General features: G+C 34.8%; 2 protein-coding genes across 2 annotated transcripts; one reads left to right on the top strand and one right to left on the bottom strand.

Annotated features, from left to right (window-relative positions):
* Positions 1 to 2,265: 2,265 nt before the first annotated feature.
* On the top strand, positions 2,266 to 3,959 carry LOC149910455 (uncharacterized). The gene is made up of 2 exons (XM_090114036.1): positions 2,266 to 2,291; positions 2,709 to 3,959. The coding sequence occupies exon 2, from the start codon at positions 2,709 to 2,711 to the stop codon at positions 3,402 to 3,404; it is 696 nt and encodes a 231-aa protein (XP_089970162.1). The 5' UTR covers positions 2,266 to 2,291; the 3' UTR covers positions 3,405 to 3,959.
* Positions 3,960 to 8,364: 4,405 nt separating this feature from the next.
* On the bottom strand, positions 8,365 to 18,752 carry Eogt (EGF-domain O-GlcNAc transferase). Its single transcript, XM_090113999.1, has 8 exons — positions 18,271 to 18,752; positions 17,900 to 17,990; positions 17,708 to 17,808; positions 17,041 to 17,217; positions 16,682 to 16,956; positions 16,091 to 16,425; positions 15,611 to 15,713; positions 8,365 to 10,862 (listed from the first exon to the last, which is right to left on the bottom strand). The coding sequence occupies exons 1-8, from the start codon at positions 18,581 to 18,583 to the stop codon at positions 10,692 to 10,694; spliced, it is 1,566 nt and encodes a 521-aa protein (XP_089970125.1). The 5' UTR covers positions 18,584 to 18,752; the 3' UTR covers positions 8,365 to 10,691.
* Positions 18,753 to 19,082: the final 330 nt, after the last annotated feature.

The following is a 19,082-nucleotide window of genomic DNA, read 5'->3' as shown; positions in this document are numbered from 1 at the left end:
TCAATAAATGTTTAACTTTTGGGGTGTTTCCGGACTCTCTAAAAGTGGCTAGGGTCAGTCCAATTTTCAAATCTGGGAGTAGAACTGATCCAAGTAACTATAGGCCGGTGTCAGTTCTGCCCGTTATTTCAAAAATATTTGAAAGAATATTGCACAATCGTCTCAATGAATACTTAATCGACAACAGAATATTAATTGATCAACAATATGGTTTCCGTACAAAATCAAGTACTCTTACAGCTACCGTAGATTTAATAACGAAAATTAAAACTCAAATAGACCAAAAGAATTTCGGATTAGGTATTTTCATCGACCTAAAAAAAGCTTTTGACACCGTCAGCCACGAAAAGCTTCTTCGAAAGTTAAAAAGCTTAGGTGTGACCGGTAACGCCCACAAAATGTTTACATCATTCTTAGAAAATAGAAGACAAGTTGTCAAAATTGATAAGTACACTAGCTCAGTTCAAAACTTATCATATGGCTGTCCTCAAGGGTCAATTTTAAGTCCTTTGCTCTTTTTGATTTACATAAACGACATCGATAAAATTGGACTTACAGGATACTTGTCATTATATGCAGACGACACGTGTCTCTTTTACTTTGATAAATCCTTACATAACATTATATCATTAGCTCAAAAAGATTTAGATTTACTTTCTACATGGCTTAAATTCAATTTACTCACAATCAATATTAAAAAAACTTCATTCATGATATTTGCAGCAAAAAATAAACCTCTTCCAAATTCTACCCCAATTATTACCATAGATAACGAAATCATACAGCATTCGAACTGTGAAAAATACCTTGGACTCTGGCTAGACGATAAACTCACATGGACAGTACATATAAATCATATCAAAAATAAACTTACATCATAACTAAAATCACTCCATCGAGTAACACATTGTATTCCGAAAAAAGAACGTTTAATGATTTATAACTCCTTAGTTAAGACACATCTAGACTACTTAATTGAGATATGGGGATCAGCTTCCAAAACAAATTTAGATACACTACAAAGATCTCAGAACAAAATTATAAAAACGCTTTTTAATTACCCGTACCTAACTCCCACAAAAACACTCTATTCATCAACAAAACTACTCAAACTCTCACAAATCTACGCATATTCCACATGCATCCTTATAAAAAATATAACAACAAACGCAACAAAATCAAACTTACAGCTACATAAAAAATCAACAAAGTATAACCTGAGAAGCCAAAATAATTTTCAACCTATCTCGACTAGAACTAACTACGGGAAAAAAACCATACTCTTTGAAGGAGCACAAATGTTTAATAAATTGCCAAACAAGTTAAAAAATTGTAAAAGTATAAATGTATTTAAGAAATTACTTAAAAATCACATTTACTGTAATTTAGAATAGTACAGTAGAATTTATGCTTATTTTGTATAATTATTGCATGATAACTAAAACTAGAGAACTAAGTTAATTTAATTTAAGATAGCATGTAACTCATTTTAAGTGAACAAATTGTTCTTATGAGTAATAAAGTCTTTAAACCTATATAGCTGCCGCTAATCTTCTGCGTTGTAACTTAAATAATGCAATGAACTTGAAAACAACATTTAAACACCCGTCTTGTAATAAATAAATTGCTGTACTTTTGTTTTGGACCCTTGCCATAATATGATAAAATTGGTACGCAATACATTTGAAGCAAAGAGGGTAATATTTAACAATCAAGATAAGCTTATAAAGTGGCAGCTCTTAATTAACCTAAACAAGCTTCAGATGAATCAGAATCTCAATTTTACAAATAAACTATCCGAGAAACACATATATTTCCGGAATGAAATTATGAAAGTAAAACTTGCAACTCAATTGTTGAGCAAAAGTGTCGCTAGTGCTTTACTTCTATAAGACGAGTTGCTTACAAAGACACGTCCAAATTCAAAGACACTGGAGCTACGGTTGAGTTTATAAATAACTTCAACACGTTATTTGTTATTTTTAACTCCCGTGCCAAAGACAAGTTCGGTTTCAAAAAACACTTAAGCAAACTAAATTACACCGAGCTGATCACTTTCTTAGAAGTAGTCAAGAACTACATTTTATCCTTGCGTATATAGGGGAGGGTGGGGTAATCACGGACGGCGGGTAATGCCGGACACATCAGTTTAGGTGTGTTAGAAAAGGATAGCAGATATTCTCAATGCTTCAATCGCGAGTCGAGTTCGAACGTAGTGCCGGACTGTGAGTAGGAGTCTGATTATTATAGTACTCTTTGGTAGGAGAGTGAGGCTGCGCACACTTTGCAAGGTATGTAAAATTGAGTTTTTTTCTACAATTTCATCTAATTTTAGTGTAATCTTGAAAAGTTGTATATTATGGCATTAATGACATAGAAACCTGGTATCTTTTATGTATATCGACATGTAATTAGATAAGGTTTTAAAGTTCTCAGCACTTGCATCACTCGATTCTAACCTCAAATAAAAAAATAGTTCTGGATATTTCTGTGAATCGGCTAATGACGGACGACTTAGATGGGGCAATCTCGAACGTCCGCAATTACCCCTACATAGATTGATTTTTATCTTTTATTTAAAATATTTGTTTCCACCGGTTAACTGCGGTAGTTTTTGTTTCCTTGTATCTAACCTAAAATATTGTTTTAACAGACTCTTAACTGATTTGTTATAAATATGTATACTTACTTACTATATCTATTTTTAGATGCCACGACGTTACCAAAGGAAGACTGAGACCAAATACAAATTAGAAGATTTAGAGAAAGCCGTTCACGATGTAAGGAACAAAATACTGTCGTTAGGAAAGGCATCTATTATTTATTCTGTTCCAAAAAGTACTATACATGACTATCTCAAGAAAGAAATAATAAATGAACCTAAAACTGGAAGAAAAGCTATATTTACTGATGCACAAGAAACTGAATTAGAACAACATATAATTAAATGCAGCAAAGTATTTTATGGCTTAACAATAGAAATGGTGCGAAAAATAGCTTTTAAATTTGCAGAAGTGAATCAATTGAAACATAATTTTGACAAAACATCTCAAATGGCAGGAAAAGACTGGTTTTATGGATTTAAAAAGAGACACCCTGAAATTTCGCTTCGTAAGCCTGAGTCTACTTCTATCAATAGAATAACAGCGTTTAATGAAACGGAGGTAAAAATGTTTTTTAACAATTTAGAAGCCGTGCAAGCAAAATATCACTTTGATGGTAATCGTATTTACAATGTGGACGAGACCGGTATTTCTGATGTCCAAAGGAATTCAAGAATTTTGGCGCCAAAAGGTCAAAAACAAGTCGGTATGGCAACAAGTGGTGAACGAGGCACGACAACAACAGTTGTTTGCGCATTCAGTGCTTCTGGAAGGTATGTTCCCCCATTTTTTTATTTTTAAAAGGAAGCGAATGAATGCTCATTTGTTGCGAGGAGGCAATGCTGACATGATCGCAGCAGTTAGCGATTCTGGTTGGATTAACGAGCACCTATTCGTGGATTGGTTACATCATTTCATATCTTTTGCTAAACCAACTCTTGAAGAACCAATTTTGCTTATCCTAGACAACCATGAAAGCCACATTAGCCTTGCTTGCTATCTGCTTTGTCGCCAGCAGGCGCGGTCCCAGGGGGGGGGGGGTCACGGGGGACATGACCCCCCCCCCCCCAAATTGTGATCGTCATATCAAAATATTGACCTTACAAAAAAAAATGTCTATAATCGCGATGCATTTAATAAATATTTATTTTCCTGACATCTAACGGCGCTTTATTGGACTACGATGTCCGTAAAAACCTACATGCGACATCTAGGTAAGCAGCAAAGAACTACGTAGTTTTGATAATCTGGGCAGTCGATATTATAAATCGTTCGTTTAATCTGAAAAATATTCAAAAATATAGTATTATAATAATTTATTACATATCGTTGTAATAAAGATTTCTATGGATAATAATAATTTGTGAATTGTGATGTTGTTAAACAGTAGTTGTGATTGTGACTGAGTCCTGAGAAGAAAAAATATTGGCGTATAATAATATTATACCTAATACTAATTTGATTAATAACTTAATTACTATAAAATAAAGATATATATTGAACAACAAAAACCTGAATATACAGAAAATGACTTTGATCAGGTGAAAAAATTGTCAGAATGGTACTCCCATTTTTTAACTGCTCCCGCTGCCACTGTAGTTACGGAATATCAGTTATGGTCGTTAAAATGGAAAAGGAATACCTGGAAAAAAAGAACGTACCAAATTGTGTCCTCACTTCAATTGAAGTTTGCGGTGAAGATCTGTACCCCAATATAAAGACATTTTTAAAAATACTGGCAACACTTCCCATAAGCTAAGCTAAGCTAAGACGGGTTAAAACTTGGTTGAGGGCAAACATGTTGGAAGAAAGGCTCACAGGTTTAGCTCTCCTTAATATACACCCAGACATAACCCCAAATATTACTGAAATTATCAATAGATTCGCCAATAAAAATAGACGGCTACCATTTGTAATATAATATGTGTAGGTATATTATATTACAAATGGTAGCCGTGGGGTAAGGGGCAGATGCATAATGCATACATCTGTTTTACTGATCGATTTTCTTTAGGGACAAGTAGTTGATCAGCCTTCTGTGTCCTACCATACCGTCAGCACTGTTAAGTTTAAATCGCTCATCAGAAAGGCAAACAGATCACAGATGATGATGTAGAGAATGGAGATGAGGATTTAAACCCCGTTTTTACAACGAGTGTCTATGCTGCCGAAAACAATGTTGCAATACTGTCTGAAAGACTTAACAATGAACAGTGTCCGGATGTAAGTAATCAAATTGTAGGTTATATATCTGGCTGGATAGCCCGCAAGCTGGCTCAAATTATCAAACGTGAAACCTGTATTGCGGAGTTGTTCACGTGCAATAAAATGTGGTTTCACAAACTGATATCGCTGATAGATGTTGGTGGCTTATGCTACTCTTCAGAAAATCTATTTTTGGTTTCTTTTAAATGTGAAAACGTTATCAAATCATATTTAAACGAAAAAGGAGTTCATTCACCAATATTCAGTGGGTATCATTGAAAAACCAAATTTTGAAGGCATTTGTAGGCACGAACGTTTTTAATTCTAATCCGTATGCAGAACATTCGAGACAACAACCACCCACTCTGAATCATCGACTTAATTTAATCAAACTTATAATTGAAAAATATTTGAATGTGCGTATGCATTTTGCTCACAAAAATAACCCCGCAACAAAAAAGCAGACTACACGACAGAAAAGAAATAAATTAAATGTTTTTGAGGGTGTTTAATAATGCTTTACTAGCTGTGCTCCATGTTTTTGCCCGCAGTGCACCACTTCTGTTGGTCTTGGCGAGATGAAATGGGCTATCTTACACCGAAAGAATTTTTCGCGAGATTAGCGCGTTCAAACAGTAATTCAGTATAGATTTTTTTTTTTTTTTCTGTAAATAACTAGTTACTGTAAAAAGCTATTGTAAATAAATATTATTTGCTTTCGATAAAAAGAAGTAATCTTCATCTTTTCTTTTATTTTTTGAACTACGTACCACTATTATTATATCCTAAAAGGTGGAGTGATGCCCTTCGTACGGGCTAAGATCGCCGTTCGTAAGATCGGTCCTTAGAGATCTTTAGAGAGGCCTATGCCCAGCAGTGAGCGTCTATCGGATGAAATGATGATGATTATCACATCAACTCCCCGACCGAAGGCGTGTTCGCCTTCACAGCTAGTAATAAATACTTTAAACAGTTATATCCCCTAAAGTCTTGTCCTTGTCTTGCCTTATCCTCTTATTAATACAACTTCATAATAAGTAAATAGTAAAATATGAAATTGATACATTTGTACGTGTACAGGAAACGTAAGCTCTATATCACATTGGCGAAGTCCCTTTTTACTGGGAGCCATTAATTAAGAGAAGAAGATGGAGTAACCTGTGTATCATTGTACCTTCTGTGTCATTAATCTATGCCCAATTGCCATAGCAACTATTTATTCTTATTTGTTTTTACGTATTTAATTAGTGAAATCTGAATGACATTTTCTTAAATTTTCGCGCAAGTGACGAACTTACTTCGTCTTTTTTGTTTATACATATGATGTTAATAAAGCTATCTATCTCTCTTATAACATAATATTATGTCAATGTAATAAATTTAAGTAAAATGAAATTGTGTCAAATGCTTTTATGTGTGCGCCTGACGCTGCGTGTGGAGTATTTTATTTGGGTATTTGGTGAGTATATAACGTATCTATACATAAAATATCATTGTTTTTAACATGACAACACTGTTTTCTGTTTTAGTACGATTTTCTACTGTTTTTTTTTTATAGTTTATGCGTGTATCTAAATTTTATAGACTCGACGCGCGCTATGGCTGGGGAATTCCCGTTTTCTTACGCGGCACCGTTCACACAATGAAAAGGGTTTTTTCTTAGACACATTTATACTTACTTGAACATAAAAGAGATAGTTGTGTATTGTTTTTCGTCTTGGATCTTTGATTAGGTTAAAGTTTAAACCAGGTCTTTCCAGTTAAATAAACAGGTTAATCACAGTTGTTTCTCGATAAGGCAAACAAGCTGTTATTTAATAAGTGAGTAGCGAAGAATAGCTGATTCCGACAAAACTCCTCCTAAGAAGAAAGCTTTGAAGTATGAACAGAAGTTTATTGATTTATGGTTACAAGACGAAAAGTTCAAAGGCTGGCTAAAGAAAAGTGCTAAAGGTAACAAGTATTTCTTCTGTTCAGCTTGTAACTGTGATAGAAAATGCGGGATTCATGAATTACTGCGCCAGAAAAGCTCTACGTAATAATTGCAAAATGTTAGTAAAACAACCAACATTAACATCAATGTTATCTTCGAGCTCACAAAATCCAAAACAAGCTGCAAAAAAAGGTGAAATCAAGATGGCTTGTTTTATTATTTATTTATTGCAGAGTACAATCTTTCGTTTAATGTAGCGTTCCATTTGACAAAATTAATACGCGCTGTCTGTCCATATTCTAAAGTTGCTGAGGAACTGTCTATCAACACTCAGCAGAACTAAAGTTAGTGCAGTATTATCATTAATGTAACTGGAGAAACTGCGCTAAAAACCTGATAGAGAATTTAAGAAAAAAAAACTTTTCTTTGCTTGTGGATGAAAGTACGGGCAAATCTACCATTAATCATTTGGCGTTGATTGTAAGAACAGTGGACGATAATTTTCAAGTTGAACACCGATTTCTTACATTGATACCCATTGAAGTCCCACGTCACACAAATTACCACATTGTTCAAAAAAATAACTACGAAAAGCCCTTCAGTAGTGCAAAAGTTTGAGGCGCAAAAAAAGAAGAAAAATTCTACAAAAAAGATTTGGAGACCAAAACGCATTAATTTTAATAATGAAAAATGAAAATGCAGATTACGGTGAATCTTGCCAAAAACCAGACATGCCTACCTATGAATATGAGGCAAGGTTAGGTTAGGTCCAAGGAGGAAGAGGTTATCTTAGCATCCGTAATAAATTCCATTAAAAAAAGGTGTCATAAAATTTGAAATTCTCACTTTCCACTCAGTGAAAATTTTTTATACCATGTCAAATGTTTTGTCTTAGGGCGGCTTGCGCAACATTTGGTCTAAACAGAATTTAGTTAAATGCGTTTATCTTGCTAAATATGTTTAGCCTAAATACAATTAAAAAGGTCTTGCCCATGTCCGTTCGGATGGTAATTTAACTAATCGTAGTTAGGGAGTCGGTAAAGCAGTTTCTTGCGTTCCTTTTTACGTTTTTGTGCGTTGTACACATGTTGTACACTTGACTTAGAGCAAAATGGTTGCATTTCTTAAAAAAAAATCGTGAAATGGACCGACGAGCTTTCATTAATAATAAGTACATTTCCTTACTTGTTGCTGGTTTTTAAATGTGGGGCTATTTGCTGTAACAAAATTGTAGTGGTTTCTTTCGTTAGACGAAACCTTCTGAAGAAGTCAGTCTGCTCTCTCAAACAATTCCCTCGGTCTGTTGATATATTCTATATTCTCCTCATCGTCGTCATAATACAATTCCCACAAATCTATCTTACAAACTTCCTACCGAACTCTTAAATCTTTTATAAAATAATAGTAAACTTCTATAACCTCAAAATGATGACGCGCGATTGACTACTAAACGTATTTAGCGACGCTAAATAGCCATCTTTGGGTATTTAACTTTGACAGTTCGTTAAACGTGATTAGTGCCTAAATTTTTGTTGTGCAAGACGCTAATTATAATTAGCAGACTAAATGCGTTTACGTCGCTCTTAAACTGTATTTAACGACGATGCGCAAGCCGCCCTTAATTTTGGTTATTTTTTCTTATTTTTTAATTTCAGACGACATAGGTATTAAGAGCATTTAAAAGTACAAGTTTCTGATAGAAATGCTATTAAAAAAGAAAGCGTATTGCAGGCTGAAAGTGCTTTATGGCTCGAGTTACTTCGCTGTTTAGTTACAGCATCGAATTTTGGGAAAATCTGCAAAAGAACCAAAGATATCAGCCCTGCTCCCCTTGAAAACCGATGTTATGCGGTTACTCTTTGGACCATGTGACTGCTATACAGCATGGCAAAATCAATGAGTCGCCTGCGCTTAATCAGCTTGCTCGTCAAGAAAAAATTTCTATAAAACGGTGCAGTCTGTTTATTGACCAAGAATGTTTTATTCTTGGAGCTTCACCGGATGGAATGTATGATAATGACAATGCGATAATTGAAATCAAATGCCCTAAATCAGCATATGGAATGATCCCGAATGCGTATTGCAGCAATATGCGAAAAGCTCATAACCAAATGGAAACTGAAAAAAATAAAAAAGTGCTAAAAAGATGACAAATAAAAAAGATAAACTAGTATATGAAATAGGCCTGAATAAAAGCCACAATTGGTATTTCCAAGTACAGGGTCAGTTACACATAAACAAAAAAAAAAGATACCAGTGTTCCAGTGATCATATTTTTTAGTTCTATTTCACGATATTTTTGCTAAACTGTAGTTACTTGCTCCGGGGTATTTGAGCTTTAAATGACTGACACAATAATGAATTGCGTTATTTTGAATTGTTTTTTGTCAGTTTGAATTTTAATTTGCTGTAACATTTTCATTGTGGGTTGTTGCTTAGTTTTGCTTTGTTTTCGCTTGTTAACAGCCTAGCCGCAGTCAAAAAATATTGGCTTTAGTCCCAAAAGAACATGCTGCATCTGAAGGAAGTGGCGCATCCGATTCAGAATGTGAAATGCCTACTAATGAGACTAACCCTGTCAATAACACGAACAGCGGCTCCTCATCGCCTGTTCCTTCTATTGGGTCTTTCGATGACATGGACATTGTTATTTATGAGCCTAACTGGGGATGCTACTTCACTAAAACATTTGTACATCCTGAGGCAAAACTATGGCATTTTTGCATTAGGTGGTTCCTAAAAGAAGTAGTCGTATAAGAGGAACAGAAAACGTACTTCTGACAGAAAAGGTGTTGAAGAGGAAAGAAAGAGGTTGTTTTTCACAAGGGGTGTGCAACGATAATAATTGTTTCGTTGCAGTTCGATGGAACGACAACAAAGTCGTCACACTAGCTAGCTCTTTTATTGCAAGCGAAACTTTCCAAAAATACAACGCTATTGCAAAGATGCAAAAAGGAAGACCGACGTTCAGTGCTCTCAAATAGTTCGAAAACAACAACAAGCATATGGGTGGGGTCGATCTGGCCGATATGCTTATCGCGCTCTCCAAAACAACAACCTTTCAAAAGCCGTAGATGGTATCTAGGTATCTTTGCACAGATGATAGATATTTGCCTGAATAATGCTTGGCTGTTATATCGATCTTCAACCAAGAAGAAATTGAGATTGAAAGAATTCAGATTTGCTGTGTACGAGAGCTTCCCAATGCAAAACCGGAGTGCTGAACTTCAAAAGACTGAGGCCTCCACTTTTCAAAACCTCGAAAGAAACCACCACTTCCCGAAAGCCCTGTAAAATATGACAATGTAGGCCATTTTTCTTCCACTATGGATGAAGTTTGTTGTAGGTACTGCCAAAAAAACCGTTGCCTTTTGGCTTTTGCATCAAATGCAAAGCAAGATTGTGTTTCGTGATTGGCAAAAACGAACGAAACTGTTTTTTATAAAGTAAAAGCAGAAAGAAACCCAGCACAATCAAAGGTTAAAATAAACCAGTGAAAAACTGCAGCAAAGAAATACTTAAATTTCTATACAAAGCAGAAATATTTAGAATGTATTCGGATGAAGAATTTAGACTGGGAAAAAAATCGCAGTCTGCAACTATTTACATTAAATCTAAAATGCTTTCATGACTGATAAATGATTGGCAAAAGTGGTCATTTAAAACAACATTAAACTCGTCTAGAGTTATGGAATAAGTAAAATTTCGTTGAATATTGAATAATAAAGTTACCTACACTATCTTTTCGGAATGTATTTCAGTTTCTTGATCTTTGAGACGACTTTTTTAAATTTATTTTGATTAAGATTAAGTCTTGAAAATTAAGTACTTTTTACATAACTAAGCAACTACCTATTAAAAATTAATTGTACATCAAAATTGTACTATAAAAAAATAATTTCAAATTAGTATCACAAATTTTGAGTTTAAATCTTACTCTAAAATACAATTTATAACTCGTCATTCATACGTCGAGATTCAAGAGATGCCATCACAAAATTTTGGAAGTCCTGTCTTTGTTGTACGTATGCGGCGCATATTTTCACCAATCTCAAAAATTCTTCAACATCAAAAGAGTAATTTGTGAATTTTGCATGCGACGTACCACCTGGGCCATGTCCCTAAAAATAACAGTATTAAAATATAAAATATGATAACAAGTTTAAAATCAATTTAAGAAACTTTTAAAACATATAAAGTAAAAGCTCCTTATTCGCGCTTCCTTCATTCACGGTTTCACTATTCGCGGCACATTTACGGAACCTATTACCCGTGAATAAAGAGCTTTTACTGTAATATGGAAAAACATTTTTATTTTATTTATTTATTTAATTATTTATTGCACACACAAAATAAATAGAGACACACAAAGTACAGCTAATAGGAAATAATGTGTACAAACGGTGGCCTTATCGCTAAGTAGCGATCTCTTCCAGGCCACCGTATGTAATAAGTAAGGAGAGACGTTAAAAGGAGGTGGGTGAGCAAAAAATAAGGCTTTAGGAAAAAAGAAAAATATAATTATAAATATTCAATATATATTATAAATATATGTATAATATCATATACAACAACTATATAGTAGTAAATAGCAAGAGAAAACATAATTATAAATATTTAATAAGTATATCATAAAGAACAAATATAATATAGTAGTAGGTATATAACAAAGAAGAAAATAAGGTAACAGTAAGGAAATAGAGGAAGAAGCTAAGCAAGAGAAAGATAGTGTGACTTAAGAAGGTGTTTAAAACTCCTTAAGGATTGCGCTTGACGTACTTCTAGTGGAAGTTCATTCCAGAGTTTGGCAGCACGAACAGCAAAGGAATGACCATAAAATTTGGTGTTCGTGATAGGGACACGCAAAAGTAAAGTTTTGGAAGGGCGAGGGAAAGGAGAGGTAAAGTAATCAAATTTATCTTTGAGATAGTGAGGAGCTTTAGGATCAAACAGGACGGAGAATAGAAGATGAAGGATGTGGGAGTTACGACGGAAGCGGATGGGAAGCCAGTTGAGTTTTTTGCGATAGTCTGACACGTGGTCAAACTTACGCAAGCCAAAGATAAAGCGAATGCAAAAATTCTGAAGGCGTTCAAGTCGACTCAACTGGGCTTCGGAAAGGTCAAGGTAGGAGGTATCTGCATAATCAAGATGGGAAAGGAGAAGGGAATGAGCTAGCATTATTTTTGTAGGGATAGGCAGAAAGTTGCGCAGGCGCCGAAGTGAGCCAGCGGAAGCAAACATCCTCCTGCTGACCTCCTTCAGGTGAACATCCCACGACAGGGTTTGATCCATTAAAATACCCAAGTTTTTAACGTGGGTACTGTAACCGATCTGTATGCCGTCCAACAAAACATCCGGAAGAGCTGCCCAATCAATCCTTGACACGTATGACGCACTCCCAATGATGATTGTCTGTGTTTTAGCTGGATTTAATAATAGTCCAAAATTCCTGCTCCAGTTTACAATGGTAGACAAATCATTGTTGACCTTACTGATTGCATTGGGCAAGTCTTCCAGAGTCGCTTGGGTGTAGATTTGGACATCGTCAGCATACATGTGGTAGAGAGAAGTTAAAGATTGAGTTAAGGTATTAATAAAAATTGCAAAAAGGAGAGGTGACAAGACGCATCCTTGTGGCACGCCGGCATTGATATTGCGCCAAGACGAGGAAATGTCATCAAGCGAAATTCGCTGCCGGCGTCCATGTAAATAACTATGAAACCAATTACACGCAGATGGAGATAGGTTAAGCGAGCGTAGCAAACCCAGCAGTAAGTCGAAGTCTACAGAGCTAAAGGCGTTGCTGAAATCGAGTAACGTGAGCACTGTGAGCTGCTTGTTGTCCATGCCGAGTCTAATATCGTCAGTGATTTTGGTGAGCGCAGTAGTCGTTCCATGACCAGGACGGAAACCGGATTGGAAAGGGTTCAATAAATTATGTCTATTAAGGAAACTACTGAGTTGTTGATGGACTAATTTTTCAAGGACTTTGGAGAGGAAAGGTAAAATAGAAATTGGCCGGAAGTCACTGTGGGAAGAGGGTTTGGGCTTTTTTGGTAAAGGAATAACCTGAGCACTTTTCCAGGCGGAGGGAAAAGAACCCGAGGAAATGGAGCAGTTTAAAATATGAGTTAAGATTGGGATAATAAGGTCAAGGATAGGGATGATCATGTTACGACTGATGCCATCACTACCGACTGCATTAGACGACACTGACAATACGCTCTTCTTAACATCTCCATCAGCGAATTGGCTCAGATGAAACGGTGGAAAATTAGGAATTGATAAAGAAGAAAGATTATAAAGTGTGTTTAATTTTGTATTATTATCTAAAGTGGGTGGAGAATCGGTGAAATGTTGATTTAAAAGTTCTATATTTAAGTTATCAGGAAGAGAGTTACTACTTTTATTACCAATTCCTATGGATTTTAAGAATTTCCAGATTTTACTGGAGTCGCCGTTCTCGACAGATGAGTGAATATGGCGTCGTTGTGCGTCTCTACAACATGTATTGCAACGATTCCGAATCCTGACATACTTTTCCCTGTTCAAGTCACTATTATTCGCTTTATATTTGGCTTTTGCTTTCGATTTTAAAATTAACAGTGACTTGAGGTCATCCGTGAGCCAGGGAGCTGGTAGATGCTTAAGTTTGACTGGTTTGAGGGGTGCGTGTTGGTCGTATAGTTGTGTCAGAAGCGAAGTAAATAAATCGACTTTGGAGTCAGTATTATCGGCAGAAAGGATGACAGACCAGTCAATCTTACTAGCATCACGGTGAAGACTCTCAGTGTCTATCCCAGCAAAACTGCGTCGCATCACAAGTTTGGGTTTAGGTTTAGGAGGCCGCACACTGTATGACAGGAAAATTAGGTCGTGATGAGAGAATGCACTAGCATCACACTGACCATGTTTCAAGACCAGATTGGGAGAGGAAACAAACATTAAATCGAGGAGAGAAGGAGAGCAATTTGGAAGGGAGTGAGTAGGTTTAAGGGAAAGAAGATGAAGGTTATTGGATTCAGTAATAGAAAGAAGAGTCTTGGCTCGGGAGTCGTTTTTAAGGAGGCAAGTGTTAAAATCCCCCATAAGGATGGAATGTTCATAGATAGGGACAAGTTTTTCAAGGATGGTTTCGAAGGAGTGGAAATAATTGATGGAAAGGGAAGGACTATAAAACACACCCAAGAGGAGTTTTTTATGAGCTAAGGAAACTTCAATAATAAGATGTTCAGCCGCGTCCGGGGGAGGGGGTTGCGGCGACATACTAATAATACTGAACGGTAGGTGGGACCGTAGATAGATCGCGACGCCTCCCCCACCCCTCCCCAGGCGGTCATTCCTTATCAAGTGGAAGCCAGGAAGTGAGTAATTGGAAGAAGGAAGGCAGGGTTTGAACCAAGACTCGGAAATTAGGATAGCATGGACATTAATAGACTCGAAAGAAGTGAGAAAATCGGGATAGTGTGCAGGCAAACTTTGGGCATTTATATGGATTACATTGAAGCTTTTCAGGTTGGGAGGGAGACTAGAGGATAGGAAATTATTCAAAGGGACAAAAGAAGAACTGCGAAAACTATCATCACTATCATTATCATCTTCAGAAGAGAGAGACATATAATTAAGGTCACTAGATGAATTGTCGTTAACCATTTTAAATCAATTATAAAGTTTAAACACCAACTTACTGACACCACGATAGCTTTGAGTTTATAATGAATATACTAAATACGTACTATATGAATACCAATAGACAGATAGATATATACTATAATAATATGTATACTAATATATATATGAATATTAAAATATAAGTTATGTATTAGAAAACGCTTATTTTTTCTACACCCCCAGCAAATACAAAATAATATAGGTTATCGCAAAACTACATGAAACGAAACACTTCAATGACAGTTGACATCTGATATTGACAATATTTGACATAATGTCATTTCATTACAATTTACAAAACAATATTTGAAAACCGACACAAAAATTAAAAAATTACTTACAATAGACACAGAAGAGGGTAAAAATTAATAATTGGACATACAGAAGGAAGTTATAAGGAAAAAGAGTACATAAGACACAACAATAAAGGTGAAAATAGTTTGAAAAGGACATAACATACAATACTGGAGCGTGCTTTAATATACTTTAGGTTTACTTAATCTTATTACCCATTCTTTTAGGTCTTGAAATGGCTTTAGAACAATTATTTGCTATTTATTTTTATTAAACATCAGCTATTTTGTTACACAATCGAGGAGAACAATCGCTTATAGTAGGGGAGGCCAAGAGGGGATTTTGGGATTTACTCGAGCGCGTCAGATTACTATAAGGGACGGTACCTTAGCTATTCATTAGTACCTCTAGTCAATATGAGCAGTTATGGTTGGTGGGTGCGCTCAGGGGCCCCGCTGGAAAATTTGAATAATCCATAATTCCCTAAGGTTGAGCTCGAATCGTCAGATTAGCGAAATGGGGACTTCTTATATTGTAATTAACCCCCCCATATATTAATCTGACGCGCTCGAATAATATTACTTTAATTTTTTACCCTTTCTTCATAGCGATTAAATCGCCACTTAAATCGTCAGATTAACGTATACTTTTTTTCAGTGACGTCCTGGAGCATGCAAAATATCAATATCTAACGCGCTTGAGTATTTCCAAGCCAATTTTTTTCTTTTTTAAATTAAAAAAAATCAAAAACCCTTCCCCACCGCTAAAAGTGAAAACATTATAGGACCTTTTTTTCTCGCTATGGTTTAATCTACCAATTCTAATAGGTTCCCATGACGCTCGAGTAAATCCACATTTAGCATCCTGGGCTCCCCTACTATTAATATGAGCAAAAACTTACTTCATCCTCCTGAATCAGTTTTGTTTTATTTTCCCATGTAACGTATTTCAGACCGCGAAGTCTAGACAAATCTGAATAGCAGTTAGGATCCTCACAATTGTACCTGAAAATTTGCAATAATATTTTTAATTTAAATAAACATACTGTATGTCGATTACATTAGATCTCTTTTTCCAGGCACATCAAACCTATTTTTATACTGACGTACAGACACATTCCTTCAAAACCTAAGCCTTGAATTCCGCACCTTCTCTACATTCTTAAGTATGACTCGTTTTTTAGTTTACAATTTTATAAGAAGTGTTGTAGTCCTTTTTCATTAAGGTTTATGAGAATGGATGTATGGAACCTTTTAAAACTGACTCTGACTTTAAAACAGTTGATCTGTTATCAAATGTAGATAAAATTTCCCACAGATATGAAAGCAATACATTAGTTAACACATTCAGTTTGAATCATGATTTAACAAGTCATACTTACACTTCAAACACTGCTGCCCAATCGGGAAGGAACAATAAATGTGTCAACCCAGCTCCATGCATTCCTATGAACACATCAGTGTTGTGAGTCATTTCCAATTGTTGTGAGAAAGGTATTGTTCTGTCATACACAACTCGCTCCACATGGTATTCTTTATTCTTAAGCAATTCCTTCACTATTTCCTCTTCGTTCATTATCTTTCGATAAGTAGTGCCTCTTGATAATAACGTAATCCTAACTTTGTCATTTTTACGTATATGCAGTGGTATCTTAAGAGAATGTAAAATATGTTTGGAAAATGCGTGAAATAAACCACTTCTTTCACATCCATATATCTGAAAATATTAGAAAATATAACTATTTATAATGTTGCAATTTTCTTTTTAGGACAATAGTTAACATGGTAGCTTAAAAACATTTTAACTGATAAATAAAAGGATATTATTTATTTTTGCAGGGCATGTTCATTTTATCATCATGATCAAGTCTTTTTCTATTCTTTCTACTATATTTTGATATACAGTTATTTTCTGAATGATATAAATACAATACAACCAGCTTCCGTTTCATATGGCTTTGTTGTCAACTTACCACAGGTGTATTATAGTAAAGTCCAAATATCATGCGTGGTAAAAGAGGAAATGCAACATTTTTGAAACATGCAACTTTTCCTCTGAACATTTTTAAGTCCCAAATGGGATTAACAGTAAAAGCTTTAAAAGCATCTTTGAAGGCAGATTCATATGTAAATGTTTCCCAAATAAGAATGTGATTGTCCTTTGAAAATGTTGTTGGATGAGTAGAATTGACATGCAATGATGCATACAAGTTAAAGAAATCACAGAAATGGTGATACATATTCACAGCTGAAATTAAAGAAAAAAAAAATGATGTCATCAGATTAGTATGTACAATATTTACAGACAGTAAATCAAATTTCATAAACTTACTTGCATCTAATTTCATGATGTATGTTGGTTTTTCTATTACTATATCACATTTGCTATCTTTTATTGGTCTTTCCGGTGTTCTTATAAAATTAACAAACTCAGGTGCCCAGGACTGCAATGCACTCATGTGTTCTGCTTCTTTCATTAATCGGTCAGAATAAAAATTGCAATGTCCTCCTGTAATTGTATTAAAAGAGATGATAAATTTAAAAGTTTACTCTTTAGATAGGATTATATTTCCTCTAATAAAAGTTAAAATTGACTACAGGCAACATACATACACATTTTCAAACATAAGCTATAAGTACCATTAATAATTAATTATTGAATCATATGTATTTTACACATTCATATGTTATATTTTTAATCACTGACACCTACACAGTTTATAAACCTTCTTTGTATTGTGTAAACATTAACAACATGCCCGCATGGGAGCGTTTAATGTAACATTTTTGGATATTTCTCGTTTTATTTTTAAAAATTTATTATCGCCATATAACTCATTAGGTTAAGTACTTTCAATATCAGTTTAAAGTTTTTTGATATCTGCAATAGTTACGGAATAATCGCTTGTGCACACTTAACGATTACACCCTGTATATAGATTTATAGAAATTAATTTTATATTCAGTTTTGTGGAAGTATTATGCATAATGTTACTTACCAATCTGACCAGGTCCCAGAATATCCATTTTATATCTTAAATTGTTTCCACGACCAACAAGGCCAGTAAAGTTAAGCATGAGATTCCGACCTCTACAAAATCTATAAAAGATAAATACATTTGATTATTTAATGATATCTATTTATTATCTTTAAATCTTACTTTTACTTGCTAAAGCATATATTTTCATACCTTAAATATTTAGAACACTCTAGAGAACTGTCATCAGGGATAGAGGCTTCGCACATTACCATTAGTTCATCTATTTGCTCCTTTACATAACCTAATAGAAAAATTCTGAATTAAAACACTTATAATTTTGAAAGTACCCACTGGATAAAGAAGCTTAAAGAAAAAATTTACAAGAACTTATCATATTTACTTGTTTTTGGCCTAAGATAGCATAATATTGCGTGGCCACATCATCAAGGAGTTGTTTGCCAACAGGGCACAAATCTATAGACAAGACGAATTCCTATCTTATTTTATAATAAAGTAGAAATTTAGAAACTTAAACCATAAGATAGACCCATACTAATTTTATAGAGCAATAAAAATCTTACCAAAATCAGCTTGAGTATAGAAAGTTTCATATTGAGCTTGTTTTGATTTAACCCAGCCTCTGTGATCACCAGGACATCGAGGCCGTACATGATAAGAATTTTTTTGATTACAATCTGTTTCATAGCCCCAACAAGCTTTCCTATCTAAAAATGATTTGTATGGACAATTTCCATCTTCCGAACAAGATTTGGCAATATCAGGAAAAGAATTGAATAAATATACGAAATGTTCAGGTGGAAGATTAATGTCTTGAACATTAATTGAAGAAACATTATTCCAGAACAAAAATAATGTTAATAATTTTATAATCATTTTTACTTTACTCAATAATACACTCGTAATAAGTACAATTATAACTTGAAATGTCGTCCGTAAAATTCTCTTCTTCCTAACAAATTATCATAATATGTAAAGTTAAAAATAATAAAGATTTAAGTTTTGTTTCAAGGTTATAATCTAAAAAGTAAATAATCGCATCGCCGCTAAGATGCGAAGTGAAATATTGTCAAAATCATGTCATTGTCATCTGTCATATAATTTGACATTAAATCAAAATCAGCTGACTACATGCATGTTTTCGGCGGGCCCGCGGGGTAAAGTGCGCGGCGCGCAGCGCGGTCGCGGTGGCATGAATTTAAAAGTAGGTACCTATCATGGATCACGGCAGGTACAAAAATAGGCCTTTTTTATAGGTGGAAGTCACAGGTGGAAGTTCTGTATTTAATAAAGAAATCGTTTTGTGGGTTTCTTCACATTCAACACGACAACAAACAACATACAAACTTGTGAATATCATTTCTTTTAATTTTTA

The sequence above is a fragment of the Colias eurytheme genome, chromosome 2 (genome assembly GCF_061535395.1).
Source record: "Colias eurytheme isolate Ceu_HAF_F1 chromosome 2, ilColEury1 Martin Lab GWU primary, whole genome shotgun sequence".
Taxonomy (NCBI): Eukaryota; Metazoa; Arthropoda; class Insecta; order Lepidoptera; family Pieridae; genus Colias; species Colias eurytheme.
The sequence above is the reverse complement of the archived record's forward strand: the minus strand, read 5'-3'. Positions and strand labels throughout refer to the sequence as shown.

Coding starts and splice junctions, on each gene's coding strand:
- Eogt (XM_090113999.1), bottom strand. CDS start 18,583: ATGATTATAAAATTATTAACATTATTTTTGTTCTGGAATAATGTTTCT. Junction 17,991..18,270: donor CTATACTCAAGCTGATTTTG/GTAAGATTTTTA, acceptor TTTTTCTATTAG/GTTATGTAAAGGAGCAAATA. Junction 16,957..17,040: donor CATCATGAAATTAGATGCAA/GTAAGTTTATGA, acceptor CTTTAATTTCAG/CTGTGAATATGTATCACCAT.
- LOC149910455 (XM_090114036.1), top strand. CDS start 2,709: ATGCCACGACGTTACCAAAGGAAGACTGAGACCAAATACAAATTAGAA.